Source organism: Eubalaena glacialis, chromosome 3 (assembly GCF_028564815.1).
Source record: "Eubalaena glacialis isolate mEubGla1 chromosome 3, mEubGla1.1.hap2.+ XY, whole genome shotgun sequence".
NCBI lineage: Eukaryota > Metazoa > Chordata > Mammalia > Artiodactyla > Balaenidae > Eubalaena > Eubalaena glacialis.
In genome coordinates this window covers 48,065,580-48,082,774 of record NC_083718.1, presented here as the reverse complement: position 1 = coordinate 48,082,774, position 17,195 = coordinate 48,065,580, and the positions used below count along the sequence as shown (strand labels likewise).

The 17,195-nt window shown below is 37.5% G+C and overlaps 1 protein-coding gene across 5 annotated transcripts in view; it reads left to right on the top strand.

Annotated features, from left to right (window-relative positions):
- Positions 1 to 17,195, top strand: part of HMCN1 (hemicentin 1) — a 508,722-nt gene that overhangs the window by 252,856 nt on the left and 238,671 nt on the right. For all 5 annotated transcript variants that reach the window (XM_061187531.1, XM_061187534.1, XM_061187532.1 and 2 more), the window contains exons 16-22: positions 4,037 to 4,231; positions 6,887 to 6,982; positions 8,162 to 8,289; positions 10,515 to 10,659; positions 14,117 to 14,229; positions 16,235 to 16,394; positions 17,020 to 17,188. In XM_061187531.1, the coding sequence (XP_061043514.1) occupies positions 4,037 to 4,231; positions 6,887 to 6,982; positions 8,162 to 8,289; positions 10,515 to 10,659; positions 14,117 to 14,229; positions 16,235 to 16,394; positions 17,020 to 17,188 (1,006 nt within the window). The remainder of the gene's footprint in view (positions 1 to 4,036; positions 4,232 to 6,886; positions 6,983 to 8,161; positions 8,290 to 10,514; positions 10,660 to 14,116; positions 14,230 to 16,234; positions 16,395 to 17,019; positions 17,189 to 17,195) is intronic.

Genomic DNA, 17,195 nt, shown 5'->3' with positions numbered 1-17,195 from the left:
TTGTCTTCAGTTCTTTTCATTCTTTTTTCTTTATTCTACTCCTTGGCAGTTATTTCCACCATTTTGTCTTACAGCTCACTTATTCATTCTTCTGCCTCAGTTATTCTGTTATTGATTCCTTCCAGTGTTTTTTTCATTTCAGTTATTGTGTTGTTCATCTCTGTTTGTTTGTTCTTTAGTTCTTCTAGATCTTTGTTAAACATTTCTTGTATTTTCTCAGTCCGTGCCTCCATTCTATTTCTGAGATTCTGGATCATCTTTACTATCATTACTCTGAATTCTTTTTCAGTTAGATTGCCTATTTCCTCTTCATTTATTTGGTCTTGTAGGTTTTTACCTTGCTCCTTCAGCTGTGACATATTTTTTTGCCATCTCATGTGTTTTTTTGTTTTTTTTTAAATGGGTGGGATTGTGTTCCTGTCTTACTGGTTGTTTGGCCTGAGGCTTCCAACACTGGAACTTATAGGCCGTTGGGTAGAGCTGGGTCTTGGTGCTAAGATGAGAACCTCTGTGAGACCTCACTCCGATGAATATTCCCTAGGGTTTGAGGGAATACCCGTATTCTCTGTTAGTCCAGTGGTTCAGACTCGGAGTTCACACTGCAGGAGCTTCAGCCCGACCCCTGGCTCGTGAACCAAGATCTCACAAGCCGCATGGGGTGGCAAAAAAAATAAAAAAAGAAAAAATGAAATAAAAAAAGAGAGAACAATAACAAAGTGAAAAATAAAGTTAGGCTAGGAAACTAACAGATATGTTAGAAAGAACATAAAAATAAAAATATAGATGAATCAACAACTGGAAGGTACATCAGTACCACAGTCGTAAAAAAGAGGAGGGAAAAGGAAAAAAAAAAGAAAGAAAAAAGAAAAAAAAAGGGGGGTAAAGGCCTTGGCTGTGGAGGGTGAGATCTAAACAAGGGCGAGGTTTGGGCGGTGGGCAGCGCCTATGCTTAGGACCCACAGGGCTGGAATAGGCCCTGGGGGCTGTGGGGGGCTGGGGCTTAGGCTCAAGGAACAGAAGTGGCCCAGGCGTGCCCCCCACCCCGGTCTCAGAGGGTGAGGGACCTCACCTGGGAGCCCAGCAGGCTTCCTGGGCTCAAGTGGGTGGGGCAAATGCCCTCCTCTCCTCTCCTGCTTCTCTAGTCTGGAGGGCCCCTCCTGCCTGCCTCTCCTGATCTCCCCGGCCTCCCTCTTATGGCCCCAGGACCAATGTGGCCGGGGGGATGTGGAGGCCTTGGGGGGCAGGGGACCTGCCTGGGAGCTCAGCAGGCTCCCCAGGCCTGAGTGGGCGGGGCAGTCACCCTTAGCTTCTCTCCTGCTCCTCCCGGAGGGCCCCTCCCACCTGCCTCTCCTGATCTCCCCAGCCTCAAGGGTGCCAATCCTGTCTGGCCTCTTCTTCTCCCCCCTCAGTCCCCGCATGTACTACTGGTTCACTTGGGGGTTCCTCCCATCTCCTTGGGTGTCAGGGTCCCTCACCAGCCGCCGGCAGGCACCCTACTTGTGGGGAGATGCTAACTCGGTGTCTTTCCACACGCCATCTTGACTCTGCCCCCTATCCTTTTTAAATCTAGTTTGTTCTTGGCTTTCTTACATCTGAAAATTCTCATTTTGTCTCCATTTTCACTGATGTCTATGTTCTTTATGTCATTAAGCTTGGTTTCCTCCCCAGTACTTGATCAATCCCAGGCTTCTGCATATCTTTTTGCTCTTCTGGAATTTATTTTCTGTCTTATTTCCATATTCACCTGTTCACACTCTGAGCCTAATATTCTGGGATTTTTATACCTCTCTGTTTCAAGCAGCTGGCTCTGGAATAGATGACTAGTATCACTCCAGAGAAAAGTAACTAGACCTTACACACATAAGATAAGCACACAATCAGCTGCTTTCTAAACTATTTTTTAAATACGTTTATTTTACCTATTATTTTTTATTAGTCAAATTCCCATATATATGTAAGAGAAATCTAAACACAGGTACATAACTTCTTTATAAAAACATATTGCTCAGTTGTAGTATTTAACTTAATTTTATTTTATGTAGTTTCAAAAAACAAACAATGGCACTTCTGAAATTGCCATGTTTCTTCAAAAATGCAAGTTCAAATGTACTGGATCAATGTTGTTATCATCATATACACTTAATGCACACACACACACACACACACAAGGTTATTGTTGAAGTGTTTTAATATTGATTCAATCATTCACAAATATCTAGCAGCCATGTATAATGCACAAAGTACCATGTTAGTTGCTATAAAAGGTAAAAATGTGGTTACAAATATAAATTCTCTGGGGAAAGTCAAACATATAGTCTAGTAAGAGGCTGAATTTAGCCATTGCCATGAGGGTGGTGTAGAGTGAGTTCTGTGAAAGCTCAGAGAGGGAAGAAATCATATCCATTTAGGATGGTAAGAGATGGCATTGAGGAAGGGCTTTTTGAACTGCCTTCAAGAATTGTCAGTATTTCAGTAGCCAGAGATCAACAGCAGACATCACATTTGAAAGGGGTGGTGGTAACACAGGTGCTGATTTCGGAAAGGTCAGTCCATGACTGGAGAAGAGTAAGTTCTGATTGTCCAGAGAATAAGATTTGTGTGCAGAAATAATCGAAAATGTGGCTGTAAAGTTAAAGGAGGTCGTTTAGCCCAGGCTAATAAAGCACTAATGCTACTTGGGAGACAGCTGTACATCCAAGTCCCAGAATTCCTGTTGAGAAGGAGAGAAGTGATCTCCACACCCATTCTTACTAGCCTGATAACCAGCTTGAGTATGGGCAGTTATAAGAACCCATGGAAAAGGGGAGGCTGATAAAATGATAAAGAATTGTGACTTTGGAGTCGGATCAACCTGGTTTTCAATCCTAGTTCCACTGTTCAACTCCATGTGACACTTAGCAAATTAACTATCTCTGTCTCAGTTTTATAAAATTGGGGTAATAACAGTACCTACCTCATAGGGATATTTTGAAGATCAAATCAGGTAATTAATGAAGAGGACTTAACAGAGTCTCTGGCTCTATAAGTGATAGTTGTTGTAGTTCCTAACCATTGTTTAATCTTGACGTTATCAAGGAGACATCCCTAGGGTACTTCCTCTTAGAGTCCTACACGAGCAGGTTTCATCTATTACCTCTAATAATATCTTATGTATTTCTCCTTGCCTGATACCTCAAACATTATTACTCATAATTTCCGTGGGACATACTGAGAGCCTCATCTATTTGGGCTTTCTGACAGCATCCTCCCTATATTGCATTCCTCTGTTTTCCAGGGTATGCCTGTTACCTCTGATTTTTTTCCCCCTGGCTTCTGTGGTTACCTAAATTATGTAGATAAGTGTAGACTTCTTACCTATAATTTTATAATTTCTGAATCATTTCTTAGCTCTAACATTAAGCACTCCGTATTCTCCATTTATCAAATGCTATTCTGTTACTTTAATGTGAATTATTGATTCTCAAGCTTCAATTTCTTTAACTCAAAAATGCAAAAAAAAAAAATGTGAAAGATATTGAGAAGCAAGAACGTGCTATACACCAAGAATATAATTTAAGGTTAAATACTGTTACCTTGTTATATGGTGATCTATTGAAGAATGAACTCTGATATAATTAGTTTATTTAAAAATTCAGCCTAAAGAAGTAAGTTTTGGAAAGTGTCAAAAATATTTCATTACAAGGCAGACTTATTTGTAGGAAAATTTTAAGTTTTGAGGAGTATGGCGTAAACTAAAATTGAAAACAAATTCCAAAAATCAAAGATTCCCTTTAGTTAAGGAAATCTTGATTTAAATTCCCACTCTTTCCATCTTATCACTTTAAGGAAATAGTTGAACTTCTTTGTGCCTCTATTCATTTATTAAAAAAATCTATTTCAATATCAGACAGGAATACTTAAAGCATATGTTTATAATATTATATGAACCATGATTTGACTTGAATTCAATCTGTTGATAGTTTAGTAATTAATTTATATTTAATGCACATGTATACTATACCAATGACCACTTTTTTTCATTTTAAATATCTTCCAGCACCTCCAGTTTTTATACAAGAACCTGCTGATGTGTCTATGGAAATTGGCTCAAATGTGACATTACCTTGCTATGTCCAGGGTTATCCAGAACCAAAGGTTAAATGGCGAAGGTTAGACAACATGCCCATCTACTCAAGACCTTTTTCAGTGAGTTCCATCAGCCAACTAAGAACAGGAGCTCTCTTTATTTCAAGTAGGTTAAAGGAAATATATTTTATACAAATATATACATATAAATTATACATTTTTTATACATAGGTGTCGCTATGTTTAAAATAGTGAATTAATCGTGCCAACATATTTTGTGTTTGTTGCGTTTCATTTTAAAGTAATGCTGAACTCATATCTGGGAATTGTCATAAATGAGTAACATTTTATTCAATTTTATGTCATTACTATATCATATAGACTTATGAAGCAATATGACTTCTTCATATCTCACTGTTTCTTATTGCAAATAGAGTCTCCTGGGCCTGTAGGTGGATAAGTAATCACATTTTATTGACTCTTGTACCACCTGTTGTATAGAAAGGTAAAATATTACTAGTAGTTAGTTAATGTTAATTATTTTGGGCCAAGAATACATAACCACATGCATAGGGACACTATACACTATCAAAAATTTTTAATTAAAAGCTATATCTATCTGGAGCAAAACATTTTTTAAAAAGTCAAATATGCCATCATCCCAAACTTTTACCTGTAAGCTGTTAAGCATTCAGATATTTGTAAACACTTAGTACTTTTTCAAATATTGTTAAGAATATTTGGATACTGGCACCAGAGAAGTAAAAACATTTAGATGATTAATTGACTTTTTTAATAAAATTGCATTTTTAGGGTATTTTGTAGAAAGCCCCCAATAAGTGATTTTCATGTTTATTAACAATTAAATGTGCATTAACCACTTAAACTTTCAATACAAATTAAACTGTCTAATTACAAGTGCTTACAGCTCTGTGCTAGGTGAAGACAGAAGTCAAATATGGGGTTCCTCACTCAGGCATTTTACAATCTACTGTCTGAGTGGATGGTCACAAAAGTACCTACCAGAGTCACTCTTTAGATTGGGTCAGATTGTGCAGGAACCGAAACGTGCAGGTGAAGAAATGTAGTTGGTGAGGTAGAAAATAGACCCCCAAGCTTCATAGGCACGAAAAGGCATGTGAAAGTACTGTTTCAGAACAGCTCCCCTGCAGGATATGAGGAGACAGGAGTGGGAGGGAAGAATGGGGAGGGTCATATAGATAGGGTGATGGTGGTGATGAGAAACAACGCAGACGAAAACAAATGAGACCTGAAAACAAATCAGTTAGCGGAAATGAAAGAAAAGCAAGAATAAAGGAGGGCAGTGTATTCACCGATGGTTGCCCAGTTGTTCAAATTAAGTCATCTAAAAGGAAACTAGTGATGAGAAACTTAGCTCTCCCTGGTATTTTGTATTTCTACAGAAATTAGCCCGAGTTGATAATATGGAGACTATCTTGGTTAGAAACAATGTATAATTTATGAACCAGGTGATTTGCTGAGCTTTCCTTGGCAAATGAATGTTTGCTAATTTTGAGAGTGAACACTGTCTGCTTACCAGATGCAATTCTGCAGTTATATGCATGTGGTTAACAGAGTAGAAACTTGGTCACTGTTCTTTATTTGGGATAGTATGGAACTATTCATAATGGAAAGCTGTGTTTTTCTCTGCCAACGTCTTATCAATAAATTAAACTGTGCCTATTTTAGTTAAGATAGTTGCAAAGGTGACGATCAATCCCCTATTTAAAATCTTCTCTTGACTCCCCAGTTGCTCATAAGATAAAACTTTACTGTTTTGTAAGGCACCAGGCTACCTCTTCATCTTCAGGCTCCTGACTATGCCCACACAGCCCGTAACCCAGCGATCCTCATCCTAATCCCCTAACACACTCTTTAATTTTAAATATTTTATAAATATCCTTTTTATTATTCTGAAAAGTCTATGTATTTGATCAACCTACATAATAAAAATTATTTTAACCTGCAAAATGTAGTACAAAGGAAAACAAAGGAAAGTAATTTTTATTAAAATAATATGTATTCAAATAGATAAATACTCTGGCAATGCTCATACAATATGCATACACGTTATGTACATCACCATGAATTTGAAAGCTAAAATGTAGACTGATCCACGAATATGGGATTGATGACTCAGAAACTCCAGGCTGGTGAAGTGATTTTCTGAAATGGCGGACAATTCTTGCAAAAGTTCTTTCTTTCTTCCACTTACACAGAATTAGGTTGTAGGCTCAAATAATTATAAACTAAGTCATCACATCCATGAATTTCCAGTGGGGGCTTCAAAAGTCTTGGTGAACTTGGGATATTGTTCCTTTCGTGAATCCCCCCCATGCATTGTCTCCCTAGTTTTTGCCAGTAGACTCCCCTGATCATTGGACCAATGAAAACAATCGCCCCTGCAAACCTCCAAAACGCCCCCAGGGTGGTACTGCAGCTTTCCATTCTTTGAGCAGACCATGATTTTTCAAGTCATGCTCTTGCCTTTGCAACCCATTAGGTTTGGACTGCCCTTCCTCTGTTCTACCTACTGTTTCAGGTACAGCTCAGGTATTACCTCCTATGTGAATCCTTCCCGAACTCCTCCTTGTGCCATCAGTCACTTCTGTCTCTGTGCCCCCATAGCTCATTGTCTGAAGCTCAAATTAGAGCAGTCGTCACATTGTGGTATGATTGTTGCTTTCAAGGTATGTCTCCTCCCCTAGAATGGGAACTACCGGATCACAAGCACGGTGCCTGGCACATAGTTAATGCTCCACAGATGATGTTGAATGAGTAAATTCTCTCTTCTTTTTAGACTTATGGGCAAGTGATAAAGGAATATATATTTGTGAAGCGGAAAACCAGTTTGGAAAGATCCAGTCCCAGGCAACAGTAACAGTGACAGGACTTGGTAAGATCAATTAAGTACTTAGGCACCACACTTTTTGAAAACATCGGACTCCTCTTAGTACCTCATCTCTTGCCTGTACCATTAAAAACAAATAAACAAACAAACAAAAACAGGTAAACATCTGACTACTACATTAGCCTTCTCCCCACCCTATTTCATATTTCATGATGTTAGAACTGGAAATAGAGATCATCCTCTTCAAGCTCCTTATCTCCCATTTGAAGAAATGAAGGTCAATTGAATAAATTCATTTAAGTCTGAGTACACACACACACACACACACACACACAACACACACACACATGTTAGGGTGGTGGTGTGCTTTTCTAGTTCTTTTCTTTATGCTTATTATTTTAGTCCACATGGAATTATTTCTGTGTATGATATGAAGTAAGAATATAATATCTGTTATTTCCAAGTAGTAAGACATTTGTTTTAATATTTTTATTGCATGTTCTCTTCCCACTGAGTAAAATACCCATTTGGTCACATGCTAAATTTATAATCTTATGTCTATTCCTTGGAATTCTATTTATGCACTAGTCCTACACTGTTGAAATTATTACATCATTTATTGTGATTTTTAAATCTCATTAATACACTTCTATAAAATTTTCTTTATGTATCTCCCTTAATTCATCCACGTATATTTAAATTTTCCAGGAAGACTCTCTTAGAGATTTTGCTTTGATTTATGTTGAATTACTTCACTGATTTCCATCTAAGAGTCCACCTCATTTTATTTGCCTGAGCTGTTATAACAACCTCCTCACTAATCTCATCCCTTCCAATTTTCCCTTGTCCAGTAAGTTCTCAGATTGATATTTCCTGAAAATGGTTCTGATGATTCTACTCTTCTATTTATCAGTGCTTTCAGTCACTCTCCACTTGAATACATTGCAAATTTCTTGGCTTGACTTTTCTGCCCTTTCATGCCATAGACTTATTCTTTTTTACTTTCTCTACTTCTTTGCTATTACCTGTCCTCTTGCCATTCCCTCTGCTTAGAAGGGTCCTTTATCTCTATCTTCCAATTCATACCCATGTACATTTAAAAATCTTGTTCTTGAAAACTCAATTTCTAATAGCATAATTAGTAGTCATCTTTGCCTATAAAAGAGTTTGCCTTCCTTTGGATGAAATAGCATTGACAGTGCCTGTGTTCTCTCTCTGATTTAGTCGCTCCACTCATTGGAATCAGCCCTCCAGTGACCAGTGTAATTGAAGGACAGCAGCTGACTTTGCCTTGTGTTCTATTGGCTGGAAATCCCATTCCAGAACGTCGGTGGATTAAGAATTCAGCCATGGTAAGAACATTTTAAATCCATGCATTCATATTCCTCTTGCGTAATATGAATTCATATTCATATATTGCCTCTTGCGTAAGAGGCAATGTATTCCAAACATTGAAATTTTAATGTAATAAATATACAAACATATATTTTTAAAGTGTACCAAAACTTTTCTTCAGTATTAACATGTTTATGCAGTTCATATTATTTTGAAATTAATATGATGGAGAAATAGTCAATGGTGTAATTTTTATAATTTTGTAACTAGTAAACTCTCTTCAGAATATGTAATAACTGAAGGAAGTATGAAGTTTTTTTCCATAGGATTTAAATATTTTATATCCTTCTTTGCAGGACATAATAAAATGTTAATATTCTCTCTCATAACATTCTTTCATTTTATATATTAATCTTTATTATTATCTTCAAACATTCTTTTATTGTGAACTATTTTAAAATGTGGATCTATTTTGTATCATTGTTTTTCAATGCGTAACTTTTGATTACGAAGGAATGTGAAAAATTTTCACAGTTGTAAGGAATTATTCTGTAAACATGCTATCTATGGCAATAAATTTTCACCTAGTCCAGAGCATTTTTCCTTATTTCCAGAGTATTTAGACTTACTCCCTTATTGAAGTACCAATTAAAAGTGAATTGACTCCGTGGGATAAGATGTAAAATTGTTCGTATTTGCATAAAAACCTGAGAAAAATGAGTGCACCTCACTCAATAATAAATGCCCTTATAACATAGGATGATACTGTTTGAGCACTAAAGTACCCTATGATTGAACAAAATGCATAAATGTTACAGAGTTAGAGGGGATGATTCTTAACAGAAACCATTGTCAGCCTTCTCTCATGCAGTTCCTATATCATACATTGCCCTCTAATATTATTTGTATCTGTCACTGAAAAGGGTGCATGTTGAGATTAAGTCACATTCTCTCAGCTTGAATGATGCCTGTTTGCCAGAATGAAAATGTCAAATGGCTTGCAAGTGGTAGTAAAGCCTTCTTGAAAAAGAACAAATTAAGCCAAAAGTAAAAGTGAAATTTGGGTCCTTCATGATAACAAAAATTACAGAAACAGGGAATTAGTGTTGTTTCTATTTCTTTCCCTTTCCAATATGTGCATAATTCTGACAGATGTTAGTGGGTAGACTTTTTGGTGGTATATCACAGTGACATACAATTGATGCTACTCTTGGTAGCATTTTATGCTCATCCTTTTTCACTTAAAGGTGTTAAAATATTTTGTTATTTTATAACACATTTAATAACCCAGTTGGAGAAGAAAGCAGATCTGGTTTGGGCTTACACAATATTGCCTGTTTAATTAAAAGTCATTCTCATATGTGCACAGTCACAAAATATAAACCACTGAGAGGTCTTTATTTTTTTTAATTACTTCAAGTTATTTTCCAGCTAACTAAGACATGAATTAAAAATTAAGAACCCAATACAGAAATTATACTTTTAATAAGCTTTCCACATGCTGTGATCCAGCAATTCCACTCCTGGTATCTATCCAAGGAAAACAAAAAAACTAATTCAAAAAGACGCATGTACCCCAATGTTCATAGCAGCTTTATTTACAACAGCCAAGACAGCCTAAGTGTCCATCAACAGATGAATGGGTAAAGAAGATATAGTATATAGAGACAATGGAATATTACTCAGCTATAAAAAAGAATGAAATTTTGTCATTTGCATAGCATGGTTGGACCTGGAGAGTATTAAACATAGTGAAATAAGTCAGAGAAAGACAAATACTGCATGTTTTCACTTATATGTAGAACCTAAAAAATAAAACAAACAAATGAATATAACAAAACAGAAAGACTCCGATACAGAAAACAAACTAGTGGTAACCAGAGAGTGGTGGGCTGCGGGGAGGGGCAAAATAGGTGAAGGGGATTAAGAGGTACAACCTACTAGGTATAAAATAAATAAGTTACAAGAAGGTAATATACAGCACAGGAAATATAGTCAATGTTTAATAATAACTATGTACAGAGTGTAATCTATAAAAATATCAAATTACTATGTTGTACACCTGCAACTAATATAATATTGTAAGTAAGCTATACTTCAATAAAAAGTATAAATAAATAATAAGCCTTTCAAGGAACACTGAAACCATAAAGTTAAATCTAAGTGGCTACTGTAACAATGGTAATAAAAACTAAATTCAAAAAATAAATAAATAAATAAAATAACTTTTTTTTCCTTCAAGTTGGTCCAAAATCCTTACATCACTGTACGCAGTGACGGGAGTCTCCATGTTGAAAGAGCTCGGCTGCAGGATGGGGGCGAGTATACTTGTGTGGCCAGTAATGTTGCTGGAACCATTAGCAAAACTACCACTGTGGACGTGCATGGTAAGAGGCGCACCCATCATAATGCTTTCCAAACCATGTTCAAAGCTGGGTTCATATCTTTAAATCAAATAACTCCGTTCTTCTAGTTTTAAGAAGCAGATATCTTTTCTAATTGTTATTCTTAACAAAAAGCCTTATTTCTTGAACAATATTTACATTGTTAAGGCTTTTTTCCAGATTTCCCTTTTCTGTATATACAAAAAGACATTATTGGGAGTCACTCGCTGAGTCTCTCCAAGGGCTTTTGTAAGTGGTTTCTTAATTGATAAAAGTGAACTCAGCTCTCAAAGAGTTATGTTTAAAAGTACATTTTAATTTCAGGCAAGCTGAACTTATTGTACCATCCAAACTGCCTCTTCTTCTCTGATTGTTCAACAAGCATTTTCTTACTAATGACCCCTTTGTGTGTTTGCTAGAAATGACCTAAACTTTTCTAAAGGCCACTTCATGTGCTCCAAACAATCTTTTTGTGTGTTAAATAACTTAAAGTTCACAAATAAAAAATCCAGAAACTATCTTTTTTCCATTCGTGAGTAACCGTTACCAACTTTTTACATCTCAATAAATAACAGCTTCATAGCTTAAGAAATTGTGGTAACTTTTTTTGTATACTTCCTTTAAAGACTTTGCAACATTTGCTTTTTAAAGTGTTGTATTAAAAACTAGCTCTGTGTACAGGGATGAAAGTAGAACAGAACATTTATTTTTAGTAGTTGATTCAGTCTTTTTTAGGGCCTGGAGTGGAGAATCCAGTAATTTCCAAATTTTGCTTGTTCTGTTGAAATTTTCAGTGGATACAGGCCATCTTCTTTTTAATGTGTGCTTCTCATTGTAAATAGCCTCTTCCACCTCTTTCAGTCTTATACCGATCTTGTACCAATCTCCACCAACATTATGTGAGATATTCTTGAAGAAATACCAAGTAACATTAAATTAGTTGAGTAAATACGTAATATCAAATTGGGTATAGTTGTGTTTAACTATTTTTTAAAGAAGATCAGTCCATACATTTTGCGGAGAGTGCTTATGGACCAGTTTGAGAATCTATGGTAGAAATGCATTCATGTCATCTCCCTTTGGCGTCTAGCAACTGCCTAGAATATTGTGTTGAGAAGAATTCTGATATAAATTTTCACTTGGGTGAAAGAGTGACACGATTAGTTGTGATGTCTGCCAAATCCGAGGAGTATGGAGAAGACATACAAACCAATGATTTGGTTTATCAAGATGCAAAAAATTTTAACAATTAAAAGTTAAAATGTCATTTCACAACATTGTTTCATCCATCTTAGGCCAAAATGAGTAACTGATTTAGTGAATAAGATTAAGAAAAATTAACCCAGCGTTTGACATGAACTAAACCAAACAGCTATTTAGAGGACAGATTTGCCTTTGAGTTGGATGTGATGCAGTATCACAATTTCTCTATACCTCTGTATTTATGTTAATTTCATCACTCTGACTCTCCACTTTTAAGAGTATTTATTATATCCTGAGATAAACCATAATGGAAAAGAATATAAAAAAAGAATGTGTATATATATATACATATATATATGTATATATATATATGTTTATAACTGAGTCACTTTGCTGTACAGTAGAAATTAACACAACATTGTAAATCAAAGGCTCTCAATGAATTCTTAGAAGAATTGAATTAACGAATGCACATATAAGTGCAAATTAAAATGACAAACTATTTGTCATGTTGATTTACATAGATTGACAATCTGGAGAGAAAAACTCTTCCATACTCAAATGTCATCAGATTTGAAAAACTGTTGCCTAAATTTGCCACTTACCTTTATAGCTGTCAAACTGAATATGTATTTAAGAAAATGGCTTATTCTGTGTTGCCATAAAATGACAGCAAAGTTGAAAGTTGACTATTCCATGATGATTCTGGAAATTAAATTTCTCACTTTAGAGAGTAGCCTGACATTCTTGTCTAGGGCTGGGAATTTACTGCCAATTCTTTAAGAAGATATGATCTAAAGAATAATCCCAGCCTTAGGAAAATACAAGGATGTAGCAAAGCTCATCTAAGCCTTTCAAAAGGAAGCTTTTGCACTGAGGTCTCTGGTTTCTCTTGTTCTGGCAAACTTCTACTCCAGGGTAGCTGGGATAATTCTAGAGAAATCTGACTTAAAAACAAGAGCCACAGTGAGTGCTTGAGCTCTAGGAAACAGCTCCAGTCTCATCTTTCTGCGGGAAGGAAAGGAAATTCCTGGTATATATTGGGCTTTTATTATGTTCCTTGCGCTGTGTTAGGTACTTTCACGTATGGGGGCTTTTTTTTTTTTTTTTAAGATTTATTATTTATTTATTTATTTATTTAATTAATTTATTTTTGGCTGCGTCAGGTCTTAGTTGCGGCATGCAGGATCCTCGTTGAGGCATGCGGGATCTTTTGTTGCAGCGCACAGGCTCTTTGTTGTGGAGTGCGGGCTTCTCTCTAGTTGTGGTGTGCAGGTTTTCTCTTCTCTAGTTGTGGCGCGTGGGTTCCAGAATGCATGGGCTCTGTAGTTTGTGGCACGCAGGCTTCTCTCTAGTTGAGGCACCTGGGCTCAGTAGTTGCGGCACGTGGGCTTAGTTGCCCTGCGGCATGTGGGATCTTAGTTCCCTGATCAGGGATGGAACCCGTGTCCCCTGCATTGGAAGGCAGATTCTTCAACATTGGACCACCAGGGAAGTCCCTGGGAGCTTCTTTAATCAAATCTTTATTTTGAGAACATTGAGTATTGATAATTTTTTGTATGCAAGTTGGTTATGATGAACAGATATATACAGAATAGAATGATGAAGTCTTCTCTTTCCTTTTGCTTCCAATCATATGTCAATTCTTTAGTTGCTTTCTAAAGTCAAAAGGTATGCATTCTTAGTGAAAAATATTGACTTAGAATCTTGTATTTTAGACTTTTAAATGTAAACTCCTGAGGCCTTTCAAGCTTTACTTTTGAATTCCTTTTACGAAAATAGATTCTATTTTCAAGGTTAAATTTAGTAGCTTGCTAAGTGATTCTTGTGTATAGACAGGTATTTAATCTGTAGTGGTTAAACAGTCCATTTCTCTGGAGGTGAAGTTAAGTCAGCTCACTGCAGCTTAATGGGGTAATGGACAATGGTGAAAGATATGTTAAGTGTGTAACTGTTAGGATGTAGTTCTAGCTTGAATTTCCTGAAAATACGATTTCCTTCAGTCCTCTCTTATTTTTGTTAGGAAAATCAACTTAATTTACAACTTGATTTTAAGATTTTATTAAATTCTTCAGATTGCAACTATTTTATTTACTTTATTACACCCCCTTACAAATTGCCATACATTTCTAACAGAAAAGGCTGTCTTTGCTAGTTTTTAGAAATATTCGTATATCCTGAAAATGTTCAACTTTAAACTTGTGAGGCTAAATGGAAGGATGGGTGCTCAGATTCTGCATATTGCTTCCTTTTCCAGTTCTGCCAACCATTCAACATGGGCAGCAGGTACTCAGTACCATTGAAGGCATTCCAGTAACTTTACCATGCAAGGCAAGTGGAATCCCCAGACCATCTATCATCTGGTCCAAGGTAAATGACGTATCTAGTGATGTTTGTTAATAATATGTGTTGCTACAACAATATTTGAATATTTTCATACATGGAACTTGTCACTGTACCATAGAACCTTACAGAAAGGAAAACCCATACAGTCATACCTCTTAGAAGGGACCTTAAAATGTCCTTAGTGCATTCAACTACTTGATGCTTAAATAGTATTAACACAACAGTGAACACTAATATAGCACATTCTTTGCGCCGGGGACTTTTCTAAGCACTTCACATGTTGTAACAGATCCTTTTTTACTCCCTGCCACATCCCCTAAACCCTTTTGACTTAAGCTCAGCTCTGGTGGACTGCTCCATGCTGTCTGCCAGGGTCACTCTTCATGCATGTACCTCTCTAGTTTGGGGACTCAGGGCTTTCTCCAAAACCCCACAAGGCCACTTAGCCTGCTGATGGTCAGGAAGTACAAGAACATTAAATCCTGGGAGAGGGAGGTGTCCCATATAAATGTCCCACTTCTCATCTATCAGAAAAATCCTTCTGGGGTGCATCTACATAGTTTCTCAGAGGGCCCCAAGCACACTGAGCTTATAAGCCCAGCCACGGAGGAAACCAGGGCAGTGAAACCCTTTATTAGCTTTCCTTCCTTCTTGCCTCACTCTCCAACTGTCCTCTTCAAGCCTCTGGGAATCACTTTCCAAGTAAACTTCCTGACTCCAAATCTTTATCTTGGACTCTGCTCTTCTGGAAGCCAAAATAAGACACATATATGAACTCATTTATCCCCCTCTCATGAAGTTCTCTGGCTTTTCCTTATGTTCTTGCAGTGAGGAAAGAAGGACTTCCTTCTTCCATTTCCTGAGGAAGTCCTTTCCATCTTTCAGCAGCCATGAAGATGGCATATTTTCTGTAGATTAAATCTGGTAGAGAGAAAGTAATATAAAATGATGGCATAATAATGAAATATAGCGTTTGTATATTTAGGGTCACAACCAAAGTATTTTGTCATAACATCTAATTTTATACCTCTAAAAATCTCTGAAATATAGGGAAGTTGGTTTTGACATCTGTAAATTAAATTGAAAGGTTAAGATTTCTGCATCCTGGGCACAAAAATATGGTGGTGAAGCTGATCCCCCAAACTGCACAGTCTCTGGTACTGAGTAGAAGTTTAATGCATTTTAGGGAAATATAAAAATGAAATCGTCTTTACAGGATGGCCTTTGAGCTGGGATCATGCACAGAAGTTAAGAGTTTAGGCCCCCAAGCCTGCCTGCCTGGGTTCGGATTCCAGTTCTACCACTGACTGACTCTTTGGCCCTGGGCAAGTTACTCTACCAAGCCCCCAGATTTAATGCTTTCATCTGTAAAACAGGGCTTGTGGTAGTTCCTACTCATAAGATTGTTGTGAGCATTAACATAATTAATTCATGTGAAGTGCTCAAAACGGTACCTGGCTTAGCATAAACAATCATCCCATCTGCTGCTACCTCATCCCCTCCACTTTTTTTTTTTTTTAATTAATTTATTTATTTATGGCTGTGTTGGGTCTTCGTTTCCATGCGAGGGCTTTCTCTAGTTGCGGCGAGCGGGGGCCACTCTTCATCGCGGTGCGCGGGCCTCTCACTATCGCGGCCTCTCTTGTTGCGGAGCACAGGCTCCAGACGCGCAGGCTCAGTAATTGTGGCTCACGGGCCCAGTTGCTCCGCGGCATGTGGGATCTTCCCAGACCAGGGCTCGAACCCGTGTCCCCTGCATTGGCAGGCAGATTCTCAACCACTATGCCACCAGGGAAGCCCTCCACTTTCACGTAGCTTTGAAATGAAGGGGATCTAGTTTGGTATGAAGAAATGTCACCCTCGCATTGTTTGTTTAATTTTTCTTACAAAGCGCTTTCTTCAAATTAGCATTCTTTCAATCTAGTATTTTCCCCTTTAGAGATTTTTTTCTTCCTCTCTTCCTCTTCCAGACGTTAAGTCCCTCCTTTATTATCTTAAAAAACACTTTTTGCTCTGTGTTGTTTTGCAGAAAGGCGAGCGGATTTCCACCAGCAGTGCTAAGTTTTCCGCAGGGGCTGACGGAAGTCTATATGTGGTGTCCCCTGGAGGTGAGGAGAGCGGGGAGTACGTCTGCACCGCCACCAATGCAGCCGGCTACGCCAAAAGGAAAGTGCAGCTGACCGTCTATGGTGAGAGCCCTCGGGGAGGAATGTTTTTCTTTGACACTGTCTGTCTGTGCCAAAACTCACATTTCTCTCCCAAATAATGTTACTAGAGAGCTGTACCCCTAAAGTGAACTACTCTTCCAAGTTTATAGTTTTGTACAAAAATGCATCTTTCCTGCCAACCAACATCTCCTCTACTTAGATTCTGATTTAAAGGGAGAGGAATTGTATAGCCTTTCGGAAAAATTTTATGGTGTTTTCCCAAGGAGTATGCTTATGGTACCCAACCCTCTTTAGAAACACCACTTGGTTAAAACTCCTAGCAAAGCCAAACCTCAGCTATGTCTTGGTTAGTGCTCTGCCTTGAGAGGTTACTTTTACAGATGCTAGATTCTAAAAGGGCATTTCAGCTGACCTCTGCATTGTGTTCTGAAAGAAGGAGCTAAAAAGGAAAACTTTCTAGCCATTTTACTTTAAGCTCTCACAGTATGTGTTAATGGAAAGCTTTAGATATGTCCTGGAACTTTGGAACAAACAGCATCTTTTTGCAAATTACTGAAGAATATTAGTAGTCCACATTTTAATGTGAGTTAAAGTGTGCTTTGTTTTCAATGTACTGTTTCCGTTTCAAAACTTGTGTTTATTTTAGTAAGGCCCAGAGTGTTCGGAGATCAACGAGGACTGTCCCAGGATAAGCCTGTTGAGATCTCAGTCCTTGCAGGGGTAGAGGTGACACTTCCATGTGAAGTGAAGAGCTTACCCCCACCCATCATTACCTGGGCCAAAGAAACCCAACTCATCTCGCCATTCTCTCCAAGGTAGGGG